The 27,057-nt window shown below is 36.0% G+C and overlaps 2 protein-coding genes across 5 annotated transcripts in view; both read left to right on the top strand.

Moving 5' to 3' along the window:
- LOC133639022 (membrane progestin receptor gamma-B-like) overlaps nucleotides 1–11,827 on the top strand; it is a 30,277-nt gene extending 18,450 nt beyond the window's left edge. Inside the window, exons 5-8 of the mRNA XM_062032085.1 lie at nucleotides 3,702–3,746; nucleotides 5,572–5,668; nucleotides 9,122–9,266; nucleotides 10,953–11,827. Coding sequence (XP_061888069.1) covers nucleotides 3,702–3,746; nucleotides 5,572–5,668; nucleotides 9,122–9,266; nucleotides 10,953–11,215 — 550 coding nt within the window. The 3' untranslated portion in view covers nucleotides 11,216–11,827. The remainder of the gene's footprint in view (nucleotides 1–3,701; nucleotides 3,747–5,571; nucleotides 5,669–9,121; nucleotides 9,267–10,952) is intronic.
- Nucleotides 11,828–17,966: 6,139 nt separating this feature from the next.
- The window catches only part of LOC133638877 (kinesin-like protein KIF23), a 31,737-nt gene continuing 22,646 nt past the window's right edge, over nucleotides 17,967–27,057 (top strand). For all 4 annotated transcript variants that reach the window (XM_062031924.1, XM_062031916.1, XM_062031906.1 and 1 more), the window contains exons 1-7: nucleotides 17,967–18,065; nucleotides 21,537–21,603; nucleotides 25,107–25,235; nucleotides 25,560–25,665; nucleotides 25,752–25,888; nucleotides 26,104–26,216; nucleotides 26,331–26,501. In XM_062031924.1, coding sequence (XP_061887908.1) covers nucleotides 18,052–18,065; nucleotides 21,537–21,603; nucleotides 25,107–25,235; nucleotides 25,560–25,665; nucleotides 25,752–25,888; nucleotides 26,104–26,216; nucleotides 26,331–26,501 — 737 coding nt within the window. In that variant the 5' untranslated portion in view covers nucleotides 17,967–18,051. The remainder of the gene's footprint in view (nucleotides 18,066–21,536; nucleotides 21,604–25,106; nucleotides 25,236–25,559; nucleotides 25,666–25,751; nucleotides 25,889–26,103; nucleotides 26,217–26,330; nucleotides 26,502–27,057) is intronic.

Genomic DNA, 27,057 nt, shown 5'->3' with positions numbered 1-27,057 from the left:
AATTCGAGGCATGCGAATACCATATTCCCGGCGCCAATTCAAGGAAATACGGTATAAAGAAAAAACACAAACCAGGAACTAGGAACAGGAAACAGGATGCCAGGAAAACAGGAACTGGAAGACGAGGAACAAAAAGACAGCAAGCAACAAACATCTACAATATATAGCTTACCGCTACCGCTTACAGCTACACTGACATCGACAAGTAGGAATGACAATAATCCAGCCGTGACTGGAGGGCAGGGTAGGTATAAATAGCAGCTGGCTGATTGACACGGGTGTGGCCAGGTGCCAATCAGCCACAGCTGAGGGGACAGCACTCAGAGACAAACAGGAAACAGAACCAAAATAAGAGTGCTGACAGGAAATAAAACAAACACAGAGGAAAAACTAAAACTTAATCAAACTGTCAGGGACAAGCCTGACAGCATGGTTTCAGTTGCATAATTGCATAATTATGTGCATGCAATAGTTTAAAAGACTCAAAAAATGTAAGTTGTATATGTATTTGTCTTAAAGCACACTCCCCTGGCTTGTGCACGTGTCCTGCATGTCTGAATCTCCACTCTCCCACGGCAAATATTTGGGTTCAAATCTCTACTTACTTTTTTCATGTTCTTCTCATCCTTTTCTGGACTTTTCTAGTTTCATTGGATTCCTAAAATAGTCCATAGGTGTAAATGTGAATGGCTGTCATTGTGATTATTGTTATACAGTATATGTGTCCAGGGTGTACCCCAAAGCCAGCTGGGGGTAGGCCCCAGTGCAAAATTACTCACGGCTCACCGGGGACAAGTGGATTTATGGATATACAAAGTGTTACAAACCATTACCAACAATCCAAAACAGGGCACCTAGTATAATGACAGATTTGCTGTCTGGGATGAGAGAGCAAGCATTTTTTTTATGTGACAGTACATTCTCTTTATTTTGATAATTTCCACTTGATCTCATTATCTCTGCTCCTCCTATGTTAGCCAAGCATCTCCTTTCCCCACTGGTGTCTTCCCCAGCTGTCCCTTTTTGTCCAGTCTTTGTTGGATCCTCATCAGCTGTTATGTCAGACATTGTGTGTCTGTACTTCTCCTGCGCTCTTTGGCAAGGCAAGGCAAATGTATTTATAGAGCACAATTTCTACATAAGGCAATTCAAAATGCCATCCATCCATCCATCCATCCATTTTCTACCGCTTTACAGAAAATTACAAGAAGGCAAAAACAAACAATTAAATAATCATAAATTAAATTTAAAAAATAAATGTAAAAAAAATTATCATAAACTTAATTAAATTACAATTAAAATCAAAGAGTGTTGGTAAAATACATTCAGTTGTTATATGCACTATTAAAAACAAGTGTTTCCAGCCTGGATTTGAACATTGTCAAAATTTGAGGGCTGTCTCACATCTTCTGGAAGACTAGTCCAGATTTTAGGAGCCTCGCCATGTTTGGTCCTGACTCTGAGCATCAGCAGGAGACCGCTCACGGAGGTTCTCAGAGCTCGAAATGGTTCATATGGCTCTAACATGTCAGAGACTGGCACAATACCATGCCAAGACAATGACCTAAGCACCGGACTAATATGGTCATATTTCCTGGTTCTAGTCAGGACTCGAGCAGCAGCATTCTTTATGTACTGCAGCTGCTTTACAGGCTGTTTAAAGGACCCAGTGAGACGGCGATTAAAGTAGTCCAACCTGTTGTAGACAAAGGCATGGATTAGTCTTTCTATGTCTGACTTAGACAGTATTTCTGTGATTTTGGCAATGTTTTTCAGGTGGTAAAAAGCTGCAGATGTTATTGACTTAATGTGGCCGTTAATGTTCAAGTCTGAGTCACATATTTTCTCCTTACGTTGCCATCAGTGCTTTTCTTTGGCATTTTGTTGTTGCCAACGCTCTCTCAAAATTTTTGCATCAAATTGAATCGCCCCCTCTTGCAGGTTATACAGTACATCCTATTTACTTTTCAAACATCTGGTGTGCATTTAATAACATTTTTTAAACCAACCCCGTAGTTGCATTCCCTTAATCTTAAGCACTCTTTTTTTCCCCCACAATATTTGTATTTATCTCCAAATTGCAATAAACCAAATCAATCTAGCTATAGCAGCCAAGCAGCATAGGTCATCATCTCTTGCCCAGGCCACCTGCATTATTGTATGTGTCCTATAGGCCAGTGAATAAAATGACACTATGTTGTTGTTTTCTTGCTAACTTTACAGTAATTAGAAAAAGGTACAGTGGCTAACATGCATCCATAACTGCCAAAACATTAAAAAAAAATCAATTTATGGAATAGTGGAACCTCAATTTGCAAACTTAATTGGGTTCATAAACAGAAAGTTTGTATATTGAAGCAAATGTCTCATTATAAATATGAATAATGGGTTCTAGCCTTGACAAAAGTTCATATTTATTAAAAATGTGTTTAGTTTGAACACAATACAAAGCACTATACAGTACTGTATATCAAACAAACACAAAAAAAGGACCAAAACAACATTTAGCTGAACTGTCCTCATTTTCAGCCGCCCTGTTGACACGCACACACACTGTCACTAGCCCTGTTGTGCACTCACAGTTTGAAATCACAACACTCATTAACTTTAACAGCCAGGTGGCTTTAACATTTAGGAATACAAAATGGAATCCACTTTACTTCGTCGGGTAATCTTTTTGGCATTGAGCGGAAGGTAGGGGGAAATGGGAGGAGGCAGTGTTGACAACGCTGTGCATACTTCCTGAATGTTTCAAACACACATCACTTTTCCATTGCTTTCTTTGGACTCATATTGAGCTAGCAAAACTAGACAAATGCTGTAAAAAGGCTAAAAGCGCCTGAAAGCACACAAAGTAGCACTGGGTACAGTAGCACTGCTCAGCTGTCAAACAATGAGGACTGGACATTGATCAGCTCGCCCACAATGGCGAGGCACACGATGGTGGATGAAAGGTTCGTCCGCGGAGACAAGGGTCAAACACCAAAGCATATTTTTGTTCAGTCTGTAGTTCGCAAATCAAAAAGTTTATACAATCAGGGGTTTATAAATCGAGGTTCCACTGTATAAATCAAGTTTTATTCATACATATTAATTTCCCACCTGAATCACAACTCAAGTGTATCAAATATGAGCTGTAAAAGACTATAAAAATAGGACCGATTACCTCCCTGCTTGGCACTCAGCATCAAGGGTTGGAATTGGGGGTTAAATCACCAAATATGATTCCCGGGCGCGGCCACCGCTGCTGCTCACTGCTCCTCTCACCTCCCAGGGGGTGAGGGTGATGGGTCATATGCAGAGGGTAATCTCACCGCACCTAGTGTGTGTGTGACTATCATTAAAAAAAAGAAAGAAAGAAATCAAATTACAGACATTTTCCATAACACTGCCATCTGCTGGAGTATTGCTCCAGAGTACTTTGCAATCGGCGTCATTTATTATTTGACAGCAAATCAGCAAACGTACTTGTTCTGTGTCAGTCATGTCACGTCTTAGTGTATGAAAAGTGAAAGTACTGCACATTAATTGATATTGATTAACGGCAATTGAGATACAGTGCGATAAAGTAATCAGTTTGCTACAGTACTTTGAAAAGTGGTAAGACTGAGTGACCAAAGCACACAGTTACACACCCTGCTTCATTCACGTTATGAAAAATAATGGAAAGTAACTAATTGGTTGTTTTTGCTCATCACCAGGCTTGGATTGCCATTTCTTCATTACGATCACGATGTTGTAAAACGGTAAGTGTTTCTCGCTGCCTGTCTTTTCATTGCATTTTGGCCTTAATTTTCTTCTTTTTTTTCTTTTCTTTTTTTTTTACTTTATTTCGAACATGAACACACTTACAGTAAGGTACATCACACAATTTAATATAATTTCTCTTTACATCATGTCCGAAAAGGAGTAGGAAGAAGCAAAGCTTATTTAATCCTACCTGGAGCGTTTACAAATACATATGTTCATTTACTGTCTTCTTTTTGTAACACAATTACATCAGTGAATGATTAATACAGCAGTTCTTGTAATAGATAATTAAGTCAGTCATGATAAACATACTGAGATTAAGAAAATTCCGTTTTCAATAAGGTTGAAGGTGTTTCTCATAATTCTTCTTCCTTGTACTTTGTAAGCACTATTAAATTAATTTGAACAACCTCTTAAATGGGATCATATCAGTACATTGTTTAACTTATTTGCTTAATCCATTCCATAGTTTAATTCCACATACTAATATGCTAAAGGTCTTAAGTGCTGTACGTGCATACAAATGTTTTAAGTTAGTTTTTCCTCTAAGGTTATATTGATCCTCTTTAGTTGAGAAGAATTGTTGTACATTCTTGGGTAGCAGTTTATAGTTTGCTTTGTACATAATTTTAGCTGTTTGCAATTTTACCAAAATGTTGAACTTCAATATTTTTGACTCAATAAATAAAGGGTTTGTATGTTCTCTATATCCAACATTATTTATCAGTCTAATTGATCTTTTTTGTAACACGGTTAATAAATGAAGTACACATTTGTAGTTATTTCTCCATATTTCTACACAATAACTCAGATATGGTAACACTAGCGAGCAGTAGAGAACATGAAGTGATTTTTGGTCCAGGACATACAGTATTTTGCTTAATTCATTATTGAAATGTTTCTTGCCACCTTAAGTTTTTATTTTATTTATGTATTTTTACATGAGATTTCCAGTTCATTTTATCATCTATTATTACTCCCAAAAAACTAGTTTCTTTTACCCTTTCAATGTCTACTCCGTCTATTTGTATTTGTATTTGTTTTCATTTTTCCCAAGAAAACGTATTATTCAAAATAAGGTTGTCATTCACCTTCCTTTGGTAAATCCTTCCTTTTGAGTGTTAATTGAGCATGTGTTCTTATTCTGATTTCAGAGGCCAAGCCCAAACAGCAGTTAACTCCATTTGTACTTTCAGCTGGACAAGTTGGAACAATACCAAGACGCAAAACTTGTTTTACAGAAACTTTGACTTTAGTTCAATAGAAGAAAATCTTGGTGTCCTTTTTAAATGTAAATTATACTTTGAAGTGTGAATTATGTGAAGATGGTGTGAGGTTCATAGAATTATTTATCAACATAATTTTGTACACAATTTTGTCAAATTAACACATCTTTACAAAAGGCAAAGCAACGTTGAGTTAGGTCCTGACGTTGAAACAACAAGCTTTTTGATGACGTTTATTCAATGTTGGCTTCTGACGTTGATTTGACCATTGAATTTTGGTCATTTCCCAACCAATATTCTACAACACAAATGCAACGTTGAAACAACATGCTGATTCAACATGTTTATTCATTCAGGTTGTGACGTTGATTTAACCATTGAAATGTGGTCATTTCCCAACCAACAACGTGGATCCAACATTGGACATCAACATTGTCTCAATTTACTAGTAATACAACTATTTTGCAGCGTTGATTCAAAGTCAGTTTTAAAGGACATGTATGTAATGTATAATCAATGTTGTATTAATGTCTTGTGTCTGCTGGGATAAAGGTGGTTTGCATATTTTGACTTTTTATCTTATTTTTGATTTCAGATTCCCTGAGTGCCGGAGTCCAAGATTCAGCAAAGTCTTCCGCGTTGTTGCTTTTGCCTACCCCTACGTGTTCGACCACATTCCTCTCTTCTACAGGGTAGGGCTACATTTGTGAGTCGCTCACATGTGTGTCTGCGCACAACACAATTTCACAGATAGAGAGAAAAATCTGTGTTCAAAAAATTTGACTTGCGTATATTACATCTGTGCACAGTGCACAAAGACAAGACTTGCGCAATCAGAGCTCATGGACGTGCACTGAGATGTCAAAGTGAATTGAAAGCCCGAGCTGTGATGGCTGTTTAATGTAAAATATTTCAATATCAGCTGCAGTAAGTTGAATAGCGTAACTACGGTGGCCTGGAAGGGCAAAACACTTTAACATTTCATGAAACAAATTACAATCTCAAAAAACAAAAACAAAAAACTTACAATTTTATAAAACAAATGAACAAAAAACTACCGATAAACACTAAACAATCTCAGAAAACACAAAAACAAAAGCGGAAAGGGAAAGGGAATGTCATGAATGACAGATTGACAGCTAAGTCAGCTAAGCTTTAGTATTTACATGCTGCCGCTGGGTGACATCATACGCAAGTACGGTGTTAGCTTTCACTGTTATGCTGATGACACTCAACTCTACATGCCCCTAAAGCTGACCAACACGCCGGACTGTAGTCAGCTGGAGGCGTGTCTTAATGAAATTAAACAATGGATGTCCGCTAACTTTTTGCAACTCAACGCTAAGAAAACGGAAATGCTGATTATCGGTCCTGCTAGACACCAACATCTATTTAATAATACCACCTTAACATTTGACAACCAAACAATTAAACAAGGAGACTCGGTAAAGAATGTGGGTATTATCTTCGACCCAACTCTCTCGTTTGAGTCACACATTAAGAGTGTTACTAAAACGGCCTTCTTTCATCTCCGTAATATCGCTAAAATTCGTTCCATCTTGTCCACTAGCGACGCTGAGATCATTATTCATGCGTTCGTTACGTCTCGTCTCGATTACTGTAACGTTTTATTTTCGGGCCTCCCTATGTCTAGCATTAAAAAATTACAGTTGGTGCAAAATGCGGCTGCAAGGCTTTTGACAAAAACAAGAAAGTTTGATCATATTACGCCTATACTGGCTCACTTGCACTGGCTTCCTGTGCACTTAAGATGCGACTTTAAGGTTTTACTACTTACGTATAAAATATTACACGGTTTAGCTCCAGCCTATCTCGCCGATTGTATTGTACCATATGTCCCGACAAGAAATCTGCGTTCAAAGAACTCCGGCTTATTAGTGATTCCCAGAGCCAAAAAAAAGTCTGCGGGCTATAGAGCGTTTTCTATTCGGGCTCCAGTACTCTGGAATGCCCTCCCGGTAACAGTTAGAGATGCTACCTCAGTAGAAGCATTTAAGTCCCATCTTAAAACTCATTTGTATAATCTAGCCTTTAAATAGACCCCCCCTTTTTTAGACCAGTTGATCTGCCGTTTCTTTTCTTCTCTCCTCTTCTCCCCTGTCCCTTGCGAGGGGGAGTTGCATAGGTCCGGTGGCCATGGATGAAGTGCTGGCTGTCCAGAGTCGGGACCCCGGGTGGACCACTAGCCTGTGCATCGGTTGGGGACATCTCTGCGCTGCTGACCCGTCTCCGCTCGGGATGGTTTCCTGTTGGCCCCGCTGTGGACTGGACTCCCGCTGATGTGTTGGATCCACTGTGGACTGGACTTTCACAATGTTATGTCAGACCCACTCGACATCCGTTGCTTTCGGTCTCCCCTAGAGGGGGGGGGGGTTACCCACATATGCGGTCCTCTCCAAGGTTTCTCATAGTCATTCACCGACGTCCCACTGGGGTGAGTTTTTCCTTGCCCGTATGTGGGCTCTGTACCGAGGATGTCATTGTGGCTTGTACAGCCCTTTGAGACACTTGTGATTTAGGGCTATATAAATAAACATTGATTGATTGATTGATTGATTGATTGATTGATAAGTCAGTCAATCATTGTGTCCACATCCGCTGAGTCTTTACTTCATACTTGCCAACCCTCCCGATTTTCCCGGGAGACTCCCGAATTTCAGTGCCCCTCCCGAAAATCTCCCGGGGCAACCATTCTCCCGAATTTCTCCCGATTTCCACCCGAACAACAATATTGGGGGCGTGCCTTAAAGGCACTGCCTTTTGCGTCCTCTCTCACCTGAAAAGGAGACTATTATATACTGTATGTCTCCGTTATCCATAGGTTTAGCTATAACCCATAAAGTAGGCAGGCACGGAGCTATTTCTCAGCGTGTGTTTATTCCAGCCGGCACGTTAATACACTGACACATAACATCCGGATTCCCACCATGCATTGCCTCAAAACTACGGCAAGTAGTAATGTCCAAAAACATAACAGAGACGAAGCAGAAGAACGAAGAAAAGACGTAGCGACGACGAGTAAGAAGAAGTACGCTTGCAAGTTCCAAAATGATTGGAAAACAATAATTTCAGGTCATCCAGGACAGCTCGAATGGGAAGGGGTATGCTGCCTGCAATTTTTGTAGATCAGACTTCGCCATTGAACACGGTGGCCGAACGGATATACTTATTTATGAACGGAACCCCCCTCCTGTCTTCATGACCTTTAAGAACAGTTTCTTTCGGGACTCTGTGAAAGCTCTTTCTTATCTATCTATTTGAATGACTGGAACACCCAAAAACAGAACAGCAATCCGTCATTTTCTTCTCAAAATCTACACTCACTCTCACTTGTTTTAATGCTATATGCTCAAGCTGCTTGACCATCGTGTGAATTAAGCCGCGAAGAAGAAAAACGGATATGACGTCATATGCAACGCAGCAATTTGACAACAGCATCGGAGTACAATGGTGGAAAAAAGCAAAGCACTTTGGGTAAATCTCCACCATATATGGATAATCCGCTGACGTCACACCTGAGACAAAACGTCACACTTAGGACAAATGTCACAAAACTCATGTAGAATGAAGGTAGGCAAGATTGTTTTATAAAAATCTCTGCATTGCCTGTAGGTTTTGATTTACAATTTCCGGTACTTATGCAGATCCCAAATACACAAAAGCACCAATAGGTAAACAAATTGTTATTTTTGCATAATAAGGCCCCTTTAACACTCAATTTAGGCCAAAAACATGTGGAATATGTTTTGACATTAAAAAAAATAAAAAAATCTGAAATGCAGCAAAGCTGTGATATTTGAAGCACTATGTAGCGAGGAACACCTGTACTCATCATTAGTCAATCACAGAACTCATTGTTACTGTGTTTTTAATGTTCTGTGCCTTCTTTGTGTTATTTGTGGTTTCTGCAGTCTTTCTTTTAAAATTCATTCAAAATAAAATGTTATTCCTACCTTACATTTGGGTCTACCTGCTTTGCCTGCAGCCACTGAGATAGAAACCTTGTTGGCATTTACGCCTCTTCTTTTCAATCACCCTACGCGACACACGTGGGATGTTCTGTATATTGGGAAAATGTTGCTACCAGGACTAAAACATGTCTTGTTACACCTTCTCTTCTTCAGGTTTTCCTGTGTGGAGGAGAGGGTTGCACAGACAATCAAACCAACATCCTCCACTATAACCACATTGTGTTGGCCTGTCTCACTGGCTTCCTGTTTGCAACACATCTACCTGAGCGCCTAGCACCCGGCAGCTTCGACTATATAGGTGAGGCTAACCTGACATTTGTTCCTTACCAGGTCTGACCTGTCTCATTCTCTGCCAAATTCTAAAATAAACAGAATGGTCTTAAACACTTTTGACATAGTGTGTGTTAAATTGTCCACAGTTTGCATGTTATGTCATTTTGTTTCAGTGATTTGTCGGTCAATAAGGTTTCACACTTTGTCCGGGCGGTCCTTGAACGCACCACAGTTGAGTACTGTAAGACAAAGAGAAATGTATGCATTGCTGTCTCTAACATTTTACAGATATACATACCGTATTTTCCGGACTACAAGGTGCACTTAATATCTTTTTTTTTCATCAAAACTCGACAGCGTGCCTTATAACCTGGTGCACCTAATGTACGGAATAATTCTGGTTTTGCTTACCGACCTCGAAGCAATTTTATTGTGATAATGATTAGTGTGACCAGTAGATGGCAGTCAAACATAAGAGATACGTGTAGACTGCACTATGATGGCAATATGACTCAACACCAACATTTTATATGTTCCATTGAAAATATAGAACATTACACGTGGCGCTCAAAAATATATCAAAATGTTTTAGTACGACTTTGTTAAGCTATGAAGCCGCACCGCTTGATGTGCATCAACATACAAGTATTATTATGGTGTGTGTATAAGGTAAGACATATTATCTGGCGTTTTGTTTCGCAATATTATGCAAAAGCAACTTTTCTTACCTTCTGGTACCTGCTGATCTGTATTTGGGATCTGCATAAATCCTGAAATATTGCGCACGTCCGCCTTTGTAGTCAGTGCCGACACGGTAGCCGATAAGTTTCTTCTTTTTCTCTATCTTCTTGCTATGGGACATTCATCCTCCGCTGTTGCCATTTCTAATATAAAGTAGTGTAAAGTTCTTACTTATATATGTCAGTAAACTCGCCATGAAAGCGCTAAAACATACCGGTGTAGTGAGTTTACATTATTCACCCAAGGAACTTTAGTTATTAGAGAGTACTTTAACTTTAAGGAACATTGTTTAAATAAGCAACAAAAAATCTGTTTGCCATTACTTTCATTTTTTTAAATTTTAAATGCACATCATCATTTAAATTTGCACTTTGCATTAATAAAAATAAAAAACATCATGAGAAAAAAAAACCATCACACAGATCACGGCGCCCACACACCACCGCTTTCATGTCCACTCTATTGCAGCAGCCATGCGGAAATTGTGTGCGCGTATTTAAAGTTCCGGGCACTTTATTGGCTACACTCATTAAACGATTGATCAAAGCAACATTATATACTGTAACTAATAGCTTTTTTAATCAAATTCATCAATTTAGTCATTCACTTGTTGCAACCCTAGTTGAAACTTGTCTATCTTGTGAAAAGTATTTCTTCTTTAGAGTGTATGGATCCACTCCATCACATTCAGCTATTTCTTGATGATATCTGACATGCATATTTTTCTCCAAACCCTTTTTAAGACTAAATAAATGACAGCTATTGAGCTATTAGCCCCTCGAGCGCAAACCAGAACTGCCTTAAGGTCACGTGGTCACAACACAGCAATTTGTAATATGACTGCTTTATACCCGACAGTACCTATAAGTACGATTTTTGGGTTTCAGGAGATTATGTCAACATTTTGTTATGGCGCTTTGTCTATTGCTATTGTGTGACCTTTGGCATGACTCGACTGCTCCCTCTGCAGGTCACAGTCATCAGCTCTTCCACGTCTTTGGCATCCTCGGCACCCACTTCCAGATGACCGCCCTAGAACAAGACATGGAAATACGAAGATCCTGGCTCGTCGACCACTCCCCACCCATCACCTTTGCTAACTCACTGGGTGTGGGACTATTTTGCGTGCTGGCCAATTTAGGCGTCATCCTCGTCTTCAGCCTACCACTCCTCACTGCACCAGCCGGTCAGCAAAATAAACACAATAAACATGCAAAGTTACATTCATCTTAGCTTAGTTTTCATTCTCTGCAACCTGTAATTCATAATTTATCAGCCATCATTCATATACAGTACATAGATGTGTTTGTCTATAGAGTAGACCAGCTATAGTGGACCTTCATGTCACTGACAACAGTTAGATGTGATGCAAAGTGGTGATATGAGTATAAGCTGCATCAACACAACATCAACTATAAGATACGTATATACCTGCATACAAATATATAATGTTTCTAAGAATACATAAAGCATTCTTAAGCTAGAAATGTAGCAACACAACTGGATTACAATCAATTAATAATGAAAAAATAGCCCTTTTTAATGTATTGTCAGCCTTTATGATTATTACCTGCACACAGAATCAATGCATTCTTTATTGTATTTATTTTATTTTATTTTTGTACCAAGTAAATCAGTTGAGAACCGATTCTCATTTAAAATGATGGTCAGTAAAGAGTTAAGGGGATCCAAAAACTGAAGCTGTATGTAAATGTACTGGATTTATATATTTTTATCTGTAGTAGCGTTTGTATATGATGTATGGGTTCTTTTTTTTTTACAATGATGCTGACTTCAAACCCATGTGATTGTAAACTACCCATGTAAATACTGTATAAGGGAATTGCAAAGTATTCATGCACTAATTTATTTATTATGTTTTATTAAATAAAATACTACAATACCAATCCTGTATATTTTGCCACTTTATTTGTAGTGCAAAAATACATCTCTCTCACTCATATATTATATATATATATATATATATATATATATATATATATATATATATACATATATATATATATATATATATATATATATATATATATATATATATATATATATATATATATATATATATATATATATATATATATATATATATACAGTATATATATATTTATATATATATATATATATATATATATATATATATATATATATATATATATATATATATATATATATATATATACATATTTGTGTGTATATTATATATTGTGTTTATAATATACATACAGTATACTATTTGTATATATACATATATATATATATATATATATATATATATATATATATATATATATATATATAGGGCAGCACGGTGGAAGAGGGGTTAGTGCGTCTGCCTCACAATACGAAGGTCCTGAGTAGTCGTGAGATCAATCCCGGCCTCGGGATCTTTCTGTGTGGAGTTTGCATGTTCTCCCCGTGACTGCGTGGGTTCCCTCCGGGTACTCCGGCTTCCTCCCACCTCCAAAGACATGCACCTGGGGATAGGTTGATTGGCAACACTAAATTGGCCCTAGTGTGTGAATGTGAGTGTGAATGTTGTCTGTCTATCTGTGCTGGCCCTGCGATGAGGTGGCGACTTGTCCAGGGTGCACCCCGCCTTCCGCCCGATTGTAGCTGAGATAAGCTCCAGCACCCCCCGCGACCCCGAAGGGAATAAGCGGTAGAAAATGGATGGATATATATATATATATATATATATATATATATATATATATATATATATATATATATATATATATATATATATATATATATTATAATACTACAATACCAATCCTGTATATTTTGCCACTTTATTTGTATATATATATATACACATATTTGTGTGTATATTATATATTGTGTTTATAATATACATACAGTATACTATTTGTATATATACATATATATTGTGTTTATAATATATATACAGTATACTATATATATATATATATATATATACATATTTGTATATACAGTATATTATATATTGTGTTTATAACATATATACAGTAAACTATATATATATATATATATATATATATATATATATATATATATATATATATATATATATATATATATATATATATATATATATATATACATATACATATTTGTATATATTATATATTGTGTTTATAATATATATATATACAGTATACTATATATATATCAGTGGCGTGCCGTCACTAGAGGCAGGGGAGGCACGGCCTCACCTGCCATCATGGAAAGAAAAAAAAAGTAAAAAGAAAATATAATTAATTAAATTGTTATATGTATCCAGTGATAATACTAAAGTTATTTTCCATTTAACTTCACCAGTTTTAGATTATTTTTATTTTTATTTTCACATCTGCCGTTCAAATACTGAGAAGAGACGGTGCGGTGATCAGCAGCCAGTTGAGGCACGTCACTGATTTGTGCCTCAACATGGATTGTGCGCAATGACTCGGCTAACTGCTGGCCTGCTGTGCAGTGAGACCGTATTGCTATATGAATTATATTATACATTTCCATAGTTTAGTTAGCTGAGGTATATAATGTACAGTGTATTTTGTCAACAACTGTATGTGTGTAAAGTATTTCTTGTGCTGAGCGATCATAAAACTGGAGCTCGTCTCATAACCCCGCCTCCTGGTGCCAAGCATCTCCGCCGCAGAATGCACCGCCCGACGGGAGCGCCGCGGCCACACCAACCAAATCCCACACCCAAACCCTCCACGTGCAAGACCGAATCCACCCAAAAAAAGTCACTTAACAAGAAGCCAAAAAGTGCAAAAACAACAATGCTCGCGCTGCAGGAGCCGCGAACGACCGCTGGGACACAACATTAGGTACACCTGCACTGCAGGTTCATATGTTTGTAAATCTGACTGTGATGATAGATAGATATAGTACTTTATTGATTCCTTCAGGAGAGTTCCCTCAGGAAAATTTTAATTCCAGCAGCAGTGTACAAAATTGTAAAAAGTAAAAAGTAAATAATGGGGGCCGGAGACAAAATAGAAAAATATTACAATAGAATAAAAATAAAAAGCAACGATGAGAATAAAAATTTAACTGTAAAAAAAGAATATAACAAGAGAAACTAAGCAGTAGTGACCATGTTATGAAAAAGTATTTCACTGTTATTGTTTTGTTGATGCAGTCGTACCTCACCAGACATTAACCTCACCGCACGCCACTGATATATATATATGTATATATATATATATATATATATATATATATATATATATATATATATATATATATATATATATATATCATGATTATTCAGTGGTGATTACTCGCATGCATGACAAACATTTGCTTGAGAAAAGACCCCAATATTTGTGCACAAATGCAATTTTATTGCCAGAATCTCATCCAAGAACGTTTTTGAACGTTTTACGTGATTTGACATCATTTATTTGGTAACAGTTTTATCTAGAATTCTTTCAGGCTGTATTTGTGGAGTGAAATTTGCCAGCAAGCACACCAGTTGTAGTCTTCTCACTGATCGTACAGAGCACAGGTGTCAAACGCAAGGTCCACGGGCCAAATCTGGCCCGCCACATTAATTTATGTGGCCCGCGAAAGCCTGGAAATAATATGCGTTAATAAAATGCTTAATCTTTTCTTACTAAATATATTTGTTCTTTCCCTTTTGACCTTAAAAATCATGTGCTGCATGTAATTGCATATATTTTAAAATTCAATATTATCAAAATCAAAATATTATATTATCATGTATTCAAAAAATATTTTTGTTAAAATGAAGATAAATACTGTACTTAAACAGTATTGACTTGACTTATGATTTCAAAACAAATTATCAATCAAACTGTAAACTGTAAAATTGACAATAGATTTTACGGTTAAATTCCGCCGACTGAGTTTTTTTTTACCATAAAATCAACTATGGTACTGTTTTTCTCCATATACAGTAAGACACTAAAACATTAAAAAACAAACAAAAAAAACATTAAAACAACAAGATTTTATGGTAAAAAAAAAAAAGTCAGCTCTGCTGCATGAATTTTACCACTAAAAACAGTGGTATTGTTTTTTGTTTTTCCATTCCATTCCATTTATTCATGCTGTAAAAAAACAACACTGCTTTTACTGTAAAATTCTGGTGACTGAGCTGCCAGTTTTTAAAGTAAAATTTAAATATTTTTTTTCAGCTTCTTTAAAAAAATATTATTAATGTATTATATATATATATATATATATATATATATATATATATATATATATATATATATATATATATATATATATATATATATATATATATATATATATATATATATATATATATACACACACACACACACACACATATATATATATATATAGACACACACACACACATGTATATTGATATATTACTCATTGTTAAAAGCGGCCCTCTGAGGGCAACCATAATTGCGACGTGAACCTCAATGAAAATCAGTTTGACACCCCTGGTATAGAGGTAAAGGTAAAAGAGCTTGTAGGGTCAAAATAAATTGTATGAATGCTCCAAGTGTGTACATGATTAATGCGATAGTTTTTTGTGATTAGTCACATTAATTAACTCGTTAAGCCCTAATCTATCTATCCATCTATCTATCTATCTATCTATCTATCTATCTATCTATCTATCTATCTATCTATCTATCTATCTATCTATCTATCTATCTATCTATCTATCTATCTATCTATCTATCTATCTATCTATCTATCTATCTATCTATCTATCCATCTATGTCAGGGGTCCCCAAACTTTTTGACTCGGGGACCGCATTGGGTTAAAAAAATGTGGCCGGGGGCCGGGCTGTATATATATATATATATATATATATATATATATATATATATATATATATATATATATATATATATATATATATATATATATATATATATATATATATATCAGTACAGGCCAAACGTTTGGACACACCTTCTCATTTCAATGCGTTTTCTTTATTTTCATGACTATTTACATTGTAGATTGTCACTGAAGGCATCAAAACTATGACACCTGTGAAGTGAAAACCATTTCAGGTGACTACCTCCTGAAGCTCATCGGGAGAATGCCAAGAATGTGCAAAACAGTAATCAGAGCAAAGGCTGGCTATTTTGAAGAAACTGGACAACCGGTAGGAAATGGATGGATGGATAGAATATAACACGTTTTCAGTTATTTCAACTTTTTCTGTTAAGTACATAACTCCACGTGTTCATTTATAGTTGTGATGCCTTCAGTGACAAGCTACAATGTAAATAGTCATGAAAAAAAAGAAAACGCATTGAATGAGAAGTTGTGTCCAAACTTTTGTCCTGTACTGTATATTCTGAGCACGATGATGTCACGTTATTGATGGAAAAATGCATCTTTAGACAATATGATTTGCCTGAGCGGCTAGGAGACACAGAGAGTAACAAGCGGTAGAAAATGGATTAGAAAGGACAGATTTTAAAAATCCATCCATCTATTTTCTACCGCTTGTCCCTTTCAGGGTCGCGGGGGGTCCCTGGAGCCTATCTCAGCTGCATTCGGGCGGAAGGCGGGGTACACCCTGGACAAGTCGCCACCTCATCGCAGGGCCAACACAGATAGACAGACAACATTCACACTCACATTCACACACTAGGGCCAATTTTAGTGATGCCAATAGACCTATCCCCAGGTGCATGTCTTTGGAGGTGGGAGGAAGCCGGAGTACCCGGAGGGAACCCACGCAAAAATAATTATGAAAAATTAATTTAAAGAAATGTATTTATTTGTTATTATAAACTTGGGACTTCCCGCGGGCCGGATTTTGGACACAGGCGGGTCGTATACGGCCGTGGACCGTAGTTTGGGGACCCCTGATCTACATACACACACACACACAACGTTGTACGTTGATGGAAGTCCCGCCTCAAAATGTATTCAAATACAATGTTTTGTTTAGCGAGTTAGTAGCCAGATGAACACTGTTCACACACTATTTATGAATATAAATATCATATTACACTGTGATATTGATATTATTAGTCAATATCTTTGTATTAAAAGCTATTGTTGACAAGTGAGATTAATGCACTATATATATATATATATATATATATATATATATATATATATATATATATATATATGAGATTAATGCACTACATATATGTATATATATACATATATATATATATATATATATATATATATATATATATATATATATATATATATATATATATTTATATATATATATATATATATATATATGTATATATATATATATATATATATATATATATATATATATATATATATATATATATATATATATAAAGTGCATTAATCTCACTTGTCAAAAATAGCATTTAATTAAAAAGATATTGACTAATAATATCAATATCACAGTGTAATATATATATATATATATATATATATATATATATATATATATACATATATATATATATATATATATATATATATATATATATATATATATATATATATATATATATATATATATATATATATATATATATATATATATGTATATATACACTATATATATATATATATATATATATATATATATATATATATATATATATATATATATATATATATATATATATATATATATATATAAAAATAAATATATATATATATATATATATATATATATATATATATATATATATATATATATATATATATATATATATATATATATATATATATATATATATATATATATATATATATATATATATATATATATGTATATATGTAGTGCATTAATCTCTCTTGTCAAAAATAGCATTTAATTACAAAGATATTGGCTAATAATATCAATATCACAGTGTAATATGATATTTATATTCATAAATAGTGTGTGAACAGTGTTCATCTGGCTACTACCTCGCTAAACACAACATTGTATTTGAATACATTTTAAGGCGGGACTTCCGTCAACGTACACTAGTTCTGCACTGTGATTGGTTGAAGGAGCTGAAGCTCCAAACCCGTTTTATAAAGAGGGAAATTTTAAATTAGTGGCGCTCTTCTATGACGTCGGAGGAGTGTAACTGCACCAACAATGTACAGATTTGGGTACGTATCGTCTTATTGCTCACCAAATTCACCCGTGGCGTACATATAAGTTGTTCTATCGTTTGGTCCGAGGTGAAATCGGCGGATAATATGTGGAAGTACAGCTAAATTGTTGAGCTATCCGTTACTCGGTACTGCAACGCTAGCTTGTCTGCATGTCGAATGTATGTAAACTTTACATACATTCCAACTTTAACCCCATACATATTTGATTTAATTCATGTAAACTGGCTACGTGGCTTTTGTCGACTCAATTACGTGTTGAAAATGTAATCACTTTTTTGTTCGCTCATTGTATTTGTGTTTTCCAACGAAGTGACGCCGGTGCAAGCGTCAGTAATACTGTGTTTGCTTTCAAATATTCCTTTGAAAATATTTATAACCACACAATGTGAATACTATCGAAATACGTTCCAAATATACTCTATAGTTGTTCAACATGTCCGAAAGGGAGTTGAAAGAAGCAGAGCTTGACTTTTTGTAATGTTGGTACCGCAGTGTTCACTATGTCAGTTTCATGATTACGTTTTTTTATTTTTTTTTATTTTTTTTTTTAAAACAAGCTAAATACCATAATTGAACTTCTGGACTCATTGTATTAAGCCAGTGTTTTTCAACTTTTTCTGAGCCAAGGCACATCCCGAGGCACACAACCAGCTGAAATCATTGAGAAATGAAACTCAGTAGCCGATGTTGACAATTTAAAAAGTCGTTCTCGCAATTGTTGGATATGAATTCAAACCATAACCATCATGCGTCAATATAGCTCTTGTCTCAAAGTAGGTCTACTATCACGACTTGTCACATCAGGCCGTGACTTAATTTGAGTTTTTTGCTGTTTTCCTGTGTGTAGTGTTTTATTTCTTGTCTTGCGCTCCTATTTTGGTGGCTTTTCCTCTTTTGTTGGTATTTTCCTGGAGCAGTTTCATGTCTTCCTTGAACGCTATTCTACGCACCTGCTTTGTTTTCGCAATCAAGACTGTTTAAGTTGTGCGGACGCTATCCTTTTTTGTGGGGACATTGTTGATTGTCATGTCATGTACGGATGTACTTTGTGGACGCCGTCTGCTCCACACGCTGTAAGTCTTTGCTGTCGTCGTGCATTCTGTTTTTGTTTACTTTGCAGCCAGTTCAGTTTTAGTTCCATTTTGCATAGCCTTCCCTAAGCTTCAATTCCTTTTCTTAGCGGCACTCGCCTTTTATTTATTTTTGGTTTAAGTGTTGGATACCTTTTTATCCACACGCTGCCTCCCGCATATTGTGATCACGACAAACCATGTTCCCGACGTCTACAAAGCAATTAGCTACCTGCTGCCACCTACTGATATGGAAGATTATTTCATGGTTACTCTGCCGAGCTCTAGACAGCACAGACACTCAACAACGGCACGTTTGCGGATTATAATTACTGGTTTGCAAAAAATATTTTTAACCCAATTAGGTGAAATTACATAATCTCCCACGGCACACCTCACGACACAGTGGTTGAAAAACACTGTATTAAGCTGTATAGTCAAAGCAATCGTAACTCTTTTACAGAAAAGAGCAATTCGCATTATTTTTGAAGTAGGATATAGAGACCACACAAATCCACTCTTAATTAGGTCAGGATTATTACAACTAAAATACATTGTAGAATCGCATACTCTATTGGTGATGTTCAGAATCAAGACTTTTTATTGCCATTGTTTGAGAACGGGTTCACAAACTAGGAATTTTACTTGGCGCAATCGTGCAACATAAAACACAACACAGAATAGAGCTAGAAATAAAGTTCTTCCGAAGGACTTACAAAAGTTGTTCGTGTTCACGTCTGAAGATGAGAATCACAGAAGGCCGTATGACTTTAAACATCCAAGAGCGCGAACAAATTTGAAACACATTTGCTTGTCTGTTGCTGGTGTAATAGCATGGAATTCTCTAAAGAAAGACTTAAAGTTGCAATAATATTTTAGAATTTAAAAAGAGTTACAAAAAGAGACAACTGACATTATATCAAACTGATTTTTGATTTTGATTGGACGTGTCATTGTGAAAATGTTTAAAACGAAAATTTAAAAGTATGTTGGAGTTCGGGTGTTGGTGGAGGGAACAGTGATAAAGTCATCTAAAATAATTTGTGTTAAAAAGGGGGCAGATGAATATAAGAATATTATTCTTCCATTTGCTCCTTTCTGATCATGGAAATGTATAAGAAACAAAAACAATGAAAGTGTGAACTGTATGTGGCTTGTATATGTGCATTTTCATTAAAAGAATAAAAAGAAATGATGATGATAGCCCATTATTTGATACACATAAAGCTCTTATTACCAACAGTTTAAAGTGTACGTAAGTACATTTGAAGCTGAATTATTTTCTCATCCAAAACCCAGAAAAGCTGTGAATTATATTTTGTATCTCATGTTGACCAGTCAAACATGTAATTGGTATTGTAATGATCATACTGCAACATGAAAGGGGTCTTATTATGATTTTTTTCTACATTTCAAACACTTCCTGGTGGTCTACATAACATGTAGTAGTGGTTCATTGATCAAAATGTTGCATTAATTATGTTTTACAGATCGTTTTCAAGCTTAATTCTGGCGTACAGTACAGGCCAAAAGTTTGGACACACCTTCTCATTCAATGTTTTCTTTATTTTCATGACACACTGAATGAGGTGTGTCCAACTTTTGGCCTGTACTGTATATACAATAAAAATACTTGCCTGCGTTATTTTTGGATATTATGATTACATTACATTGTAAACTGTTTTCATCGGTTATTTCTTCAGTTTAAAAACATGTAGACAAAAGCTCTGATTCAGTCTGCAAAAAAGCCAAATAATATTTTAAAGTAAATATTTGCGTATCGTTCCAATGCCTGGTACCTTGAGACAAGATTATGTTGATTGACAGTCTAAAAGTAAAATTTCTTCTTTCACTCGTTATTTTCTCATTTATATGCATTTAATATGTATCAAATAAAAATCGCAATTTTGGAGAGAAAACGCACTCAAAATTGTGCAACCCTAGCGTTCACACTCTTCACTTTTTAGTCCAGTTAAAACCAAATCATGTCTGTTTGCTAAGGGTGAATGCGTTCCAGGACCGGACTAAACATGAGGTCCCCTTAGAGAAGGGTCTCTAGTGGTTTTTAGTCCTGACTGAAGCAAGTGCAAATGCCGACCACACTGATGGACTAAAAACATTGTATAGGATGTCATCAAATGCGAACGCAGCCAGACAATGCATAGCAACGCTGAGTGAAAATCATCAAAACATAACCTGTCTCAACAAAGGGGTTGTTTTGATTTTTTCATTTAGCTGACGTCGTCTGAAATGCAGCACATTTCCGTGAGCTTTTTCAAAAATCTGTCATAGAAAGAAAAGTCCTATGAGTGTATGTGACCCGAAAGATGTAATGTTGTTTTGGGTAAGGTTGTTGGACAATTATGTGTCTCATTATTGTTATTGTTACTTTTAGGAAGGGCAAGACGCCTCGCAGGCACGGGCTAAAAAAGACATCCCATGCAGAGAAAGATCCTGTTGGCGTAAGTGAAGACCCCTCATTACTTCAGTGTTGCTCTAAAGTGCTTTTGCTTCATCTGATGTTCATAATAGTCTAATATATTCCAGGCAGTAGATAATATTTTTTGTGCTACAGTCAATTTTGTAACCCATTTTGAGTATGTCTGCAAGATGGGCATTCCCAGAATGCAAATAAAACCATAGCTCATCCTCCCGAAAAGTATCATAATATATCTTTTGAAAATGTACACTGTTTAAATATGTATCTTGAAGTTCTCATCGCTATTTATTTTCCAGACACAGTCAAAAATAAACTTAATAAACATATGGATTCACCCAGTCACAACATTTGGTACTCCTGCACTGCATGATACACGTCAGTGTTATTATGCACATGCCCTGATTAGATGAATATAATACTTTATCTTACCTTGTTTTGTGTTTCCTAAAAGCTTGAAACAAAGGGGGTGGAGGTTCCCCTCTGGCTGATAGCGTGACTTAATGTCTAACAAAATAAGAATATCTCTGACCTTACAATGAAGCCAGACTGTAAAACCCTGCGAACAGTGGAAAAACTGCAAGCTCACGCGAAAATGCATGAACCTTATGATTTCACGCTTTGCCATTGTTTAACACTAGTATCCAACATTGCAACATTTAAAAGTCAATTTATCACAAGGCCCTTTTAAAGATGTTAGTCTCTTGTATTCATGTTAGCATTTAAGCGAACTAGTGCTAGCTCGTCCATGGATAACTAAATCACCATAGGGAGTTTATTATTAATACTGTTTATCGTTACATTCCTAATTACTATTTTGATAAATATGTGTCATTATGCGCGACCAGGTCAGGTGCGGTTGAGGTGTGTTAAGAAGCAGAGTTACGATGCCATCTATTCTATGGGCTTGGAACAACAAGCTACACAGACAGTCCTGTTATAATGTGTTTGTCAGCAAGGGCGATCTCCTCAAATCTTAAAATAAAGTTTAAACGAATGCCAAACCTTTTCTGTCTCAGTCCAAATTTTATTGTGGCTGCCAGAACTAAATGAATGCAGGGTTTCCCTAATGTAACTGAACGTGGCGCAACGCCACGTGAAAATCATGGCCGCCACACTTAAAAAAAAAAAAAAATGAATACACATTAAAGTTATATAGTGTATTATAGCCTCCAGAAGAAGTCAAGTCAGTTTGCTTTATTTTTAAATTTAGTTGCCAATCCTATGCTAAAAACCGGGCCAATTCCAATAGGTTTTGCCTCCCGTACACACACTTTGTCACTCTCCGCCAATCCAGTTTCAAGCACAGACGATGTGTTTGCTATCATGGGAAATTAAAACATCATATCAAAACCACACAATATAAAACATTATCACCAATAGGTTGTTACAGAATGAATGGATACATAACCTATTATTTGCGAACTATTGACTTGAGATGCAATGAAAATTCGGCCACCAAAAAAAGACTTGGACGAACGAAAACCGCGTTGCCGAAACCGGAGGTTGTGACGTAAACAAGACTCATGCGATTGTCTGCAGCGTAGTCATCATGTCCTAACTTTAATATGTGCCAGATGCATGTATCACCGGACAGAGATCTTCAAAATGTGCAAATATTAAAAGGACAGTGGTGGCTTTAAAGGGGAACTGCACTTTTCGGGGGAATTTTTCCTATCAATTTTGCCTATTGTTCACAATCATGCCTCCATGACGATAGATGGATTTTTTAAATGCATTCTAAATACTAAATAAATGAAATAAAATAAATAAAAGTAAAGTAAATAAAAGTCCGCTTACAGTACAGCCAATGGGAGGTCCTCTATTTTGCCCATGAAATTAAAAAAAATAACTATTCAAAAACTGCCAACAATACTCCATTTTGTGTCTTAAATATTAACCAAGTTTTAATGATATTGTTATTATAAGCGCTAACACAGACAAACTATTTATAGCAACGCCATGATCCCTATATCGTGTGTCCCTGTGTTTACATTACCGAGTCGTCTGCTGCTTTCTCGCTTTCTTGCTCCCTGGAAGGTTATTGTAGATCATGAATCATGCATCTCACCTGGACAGAAGTCTGAGAAAGTAATCCGACAAGTTGGCACACTTTGACAGCCATTTAGGGCCAGGAAATGGCGAGAAAAACTCGAAAAAACATAAGCCATGATGATCAGGGGCCGTACTTATCAAGCTTCTTAGAGTGCCATTTTACACTTAAGTCCTGAGAATTTGCGAAATTTAGTCCTACTCTCAAACTTAAGAATAAAAGCTTTTTATCAACGTTCTTAAGTCTAAGAATCACTCCTACTCTCCATGATATTTAAGAGACCTTCAGAGGTGTCTTAAGTGGTTAGGAGTTGCCAGCAGGGGATGGCACTGAGGCGAGAGAGACGTGCGCGAACGTTCAGGGAACGGAACAATGTTTTTTTTTTTTGATGACGAGCAGCTGATCAAACGGTATCGTTTAGACAGAGCGGATATTATTTTTGTCCCAGATTTAATACTTTTCCATTCCTTGTTGATTTCTGCATGTGTCTGCAGTGGGCTAGTATATATAGAGCCACCCACACCAGTTTCAAATTAGTTGCCTAATTAATGAATTTGAAAGAAAATGTTATGACAGTAGCGTATGTGTGTGGCCGTGAGGTGAGTGACGTCAGTGAGTGTGTGGGCGATAGAAGAGGGAGCGGTAGCGTGAGTGACGGCGGGGACTAGTTTGTTTTGTATTATTTTGTTGTTTATTGTCAAAATATACACTCCCATTGTCCACTTAAATATTTCCAAGATATTTCTTTATTCTTAGACAACGGATTCCCTTCCGTGATTGGTCATTTCTATGGACACAGAAATGACGTCACCTAAAATTCCGTTTACGGCACATAGTAATGTCGTAATTCAGCTCTGAGTGTGACACTTAAGATTCAGTCCTACACTTCGCTGAAAGTGTGAGTAAGACGCTTGATAACTAACTTTTAAGTGCAGCTTTCAGCGAAGAATTTATTTACTCTTAAGTCAACTCTTAGCAGACTTCTTAGGAGTAATTCTAAGAAGCTTGATAAGTACGGCCCCAGAATTATAACAAATACAGGCTTGCATGTAATAAGTTAATAGCCCAGATTAGTTTCACATTTGAAGTTAAATGCTGACATGAATGGACTTCTGCACAATATTCTAATTTTAGGAGTTTCACCTGTATAATATGATGACTGAGAGAAAATCTGGTTGCAGAAAAACAGGCAACTTTTCCCTGACTATAATTGAATTGAATCGTAATTGAATTGTGAGGTGCCCAAAGATTCTCACCTTTCGTTTCTAGGCACTTGAAAAATTCTCAACAAAATACATAGTACAATAAGCAGCAACAATTAAAATATAGCGATATAAGAATATTATGTTAATACTAATTAATAACATATTTGTTTTAATTGTATGTACTGTATACATTTTTGAGACTTTTTGAAGAAAATCATATACTATATCATTTAATATAATTTGCAATATAATTTATTTTTTATTTTTTAGGTGTACTGCCGTATACGCCCACTTGGAGGAGAGCATGAGGAATGTTGTATTGAAATGATCAGCAACACTACTATTCAGTTGCATGCTCCTGATGGTCTTAAAGCCAACCGCAATGGAGAATATAAAGAGGTAAGTGTGAAGGATGCATGTAAATTACTACACAACAAAGGCACCGATGTCCAAACATAAGTCAAACTCTGCTCACACTACAATTAATGTGTGTGTTACCTAGGACAGGATTATGGCAAGCACTTCACGATCCCATACGTATTACAATACTTGAGTCACAATATGATACAGTATTGCAGTATACTACATAATTCAAATATACTTTTAAATTGCAGCTTAAAATACAATTTGTCTGTATGTACATTAGATGACAATGGTTCATTGGACAAACTGAATCAAAAAACAATGTAATTTTGGTTATGCTTTTGGTGATTTTTTATTTAGACGCAGTACTCCTTTAAAAAAGTGTTTGGTATTAACACTACTCAAAGGGAGCTGTTTGAGGATGTCGCCAAGCCGTTAGTAGAGGACCTCATTCAATGTAAAAATGGTAGGAACTCTTAAACATCTTCACTCGTTAAACTACTTTATGACTATGTTCCTGTCTTATGAAAGAAATGTTGTGATTTCTTACAGGTTTGCTGTTTACATACGGTGTAACAGGAAGTGGCAAGACCTTCACCATGACTGGCTCACCTGGAGAAGGTGGACTCCTCCCACGTTCCCTCGACATACTCTTCAACAGTATCGGCCCCTTTCAGGCTAAAAGATTTGTAAGACCTACATTTAAAATAAAAAAAAATCATAAAATACCTGCATATCCTTGTTATATTTTCAGGACATTTTCAGTTACAGAAAAGGTGGAGGCACATGTATTGCATTTCATTTTTTATGTAGTAGTTTCTGAGAAACTTGTGCTTTGTTTGGGATATTTTATGTCAAATGATGTGAATAAGTCTTCAATTCAAATGTTCAACATTTTGCATAGGTTTTCAAGCCAGATGACAAAAATGGAATAGACATCCAGAATGATGTGGATGCTCTTCTGGAAAGACAGAAGCGAGATTCTCAACCCTGTGTGCCAAAAACGCCTTCTTCTAGGTATTATCTACTGTTTGCTTTGCTTTTTTGGTTGTCCGCAATTCATGCTGCCAACTATTTACTGAACCGATCATTAGGAATGTTTTAATTGTGTTCCTTTGCTGTTTTTTTTAGACAGAAAGCTGACCCAGAATTTGCAGACATGATCAGTCCAGAAGAGGCTTGCAAAGCTGACAATGTGGATGAAGACTGCTGTTACAGCATCTTTGTGTCTTACATTGAGATCTATAATAACTACATCTATGATCTTCTTGAAGATATCCCGTTTGACCCAATCAGGCCAAAGTAAGAGATATGTTTTCATAGTTAGAAAATTATTTCACAATGAAATCCCACAATGTCACTTATAATAAATAATTGTGTCTTTTGTTAGGTGGCTTGGTATAGGCACGCCTGTAAAGAACACAGATTTTGTGTACGTGGTCATTAAAAGGTTTTAATTTGTAGCCTTAGCTTGACTGTAGCAATCAAGGATGTCATATCTGGGTCCTCATTTATAAAACTGCGTGAAGCACAATTTCAAACTCAGAATGTACATGCGCAAAAAAAATCTGATTTCTAAATCCATGCTATGCGCACTTGTACGTAGTCTCATTATAGGGCTTGAAAGTGTGACTTGGACATGCATTGCATTGTGGGTCTTGCTGAACTTGAGTCGCTTATTTACATGACTGAATGCAAGACTGTTTCTTTATGCAAGACTTGTTTTTTATTTAACAAGTTCAAAACATGGCGAGACTGTGTAACCTTTAAAAAATGAGGCCCCAGTTCTTTCATGTCGTTTACAACCCCTATTTTCTCCTTCCTAGGGAGGCGTAACAAAAAATAGTTGAGGAGCGCT

This window comes from Entelurus aequoreus, linkage group LG02, assembly GCF_033978785.1.
Source record: "Entelurus aequoreus isolate RoL-2023_Sb linkage group LG02, RoL_Eaeq_v1.1, whole genome shotgun sequence".
Classification (NCBI taxonomy): domain Eukaryota; kingdom Metazoa; phylum Chordata; class Actinopteri; order Syngnathiformes; family Syngnathidae; genus Entelurus; species Entelurus aequoreus.
This window is presented reverse-complemented; position numbering and strand designations above follow the sequence as displayed.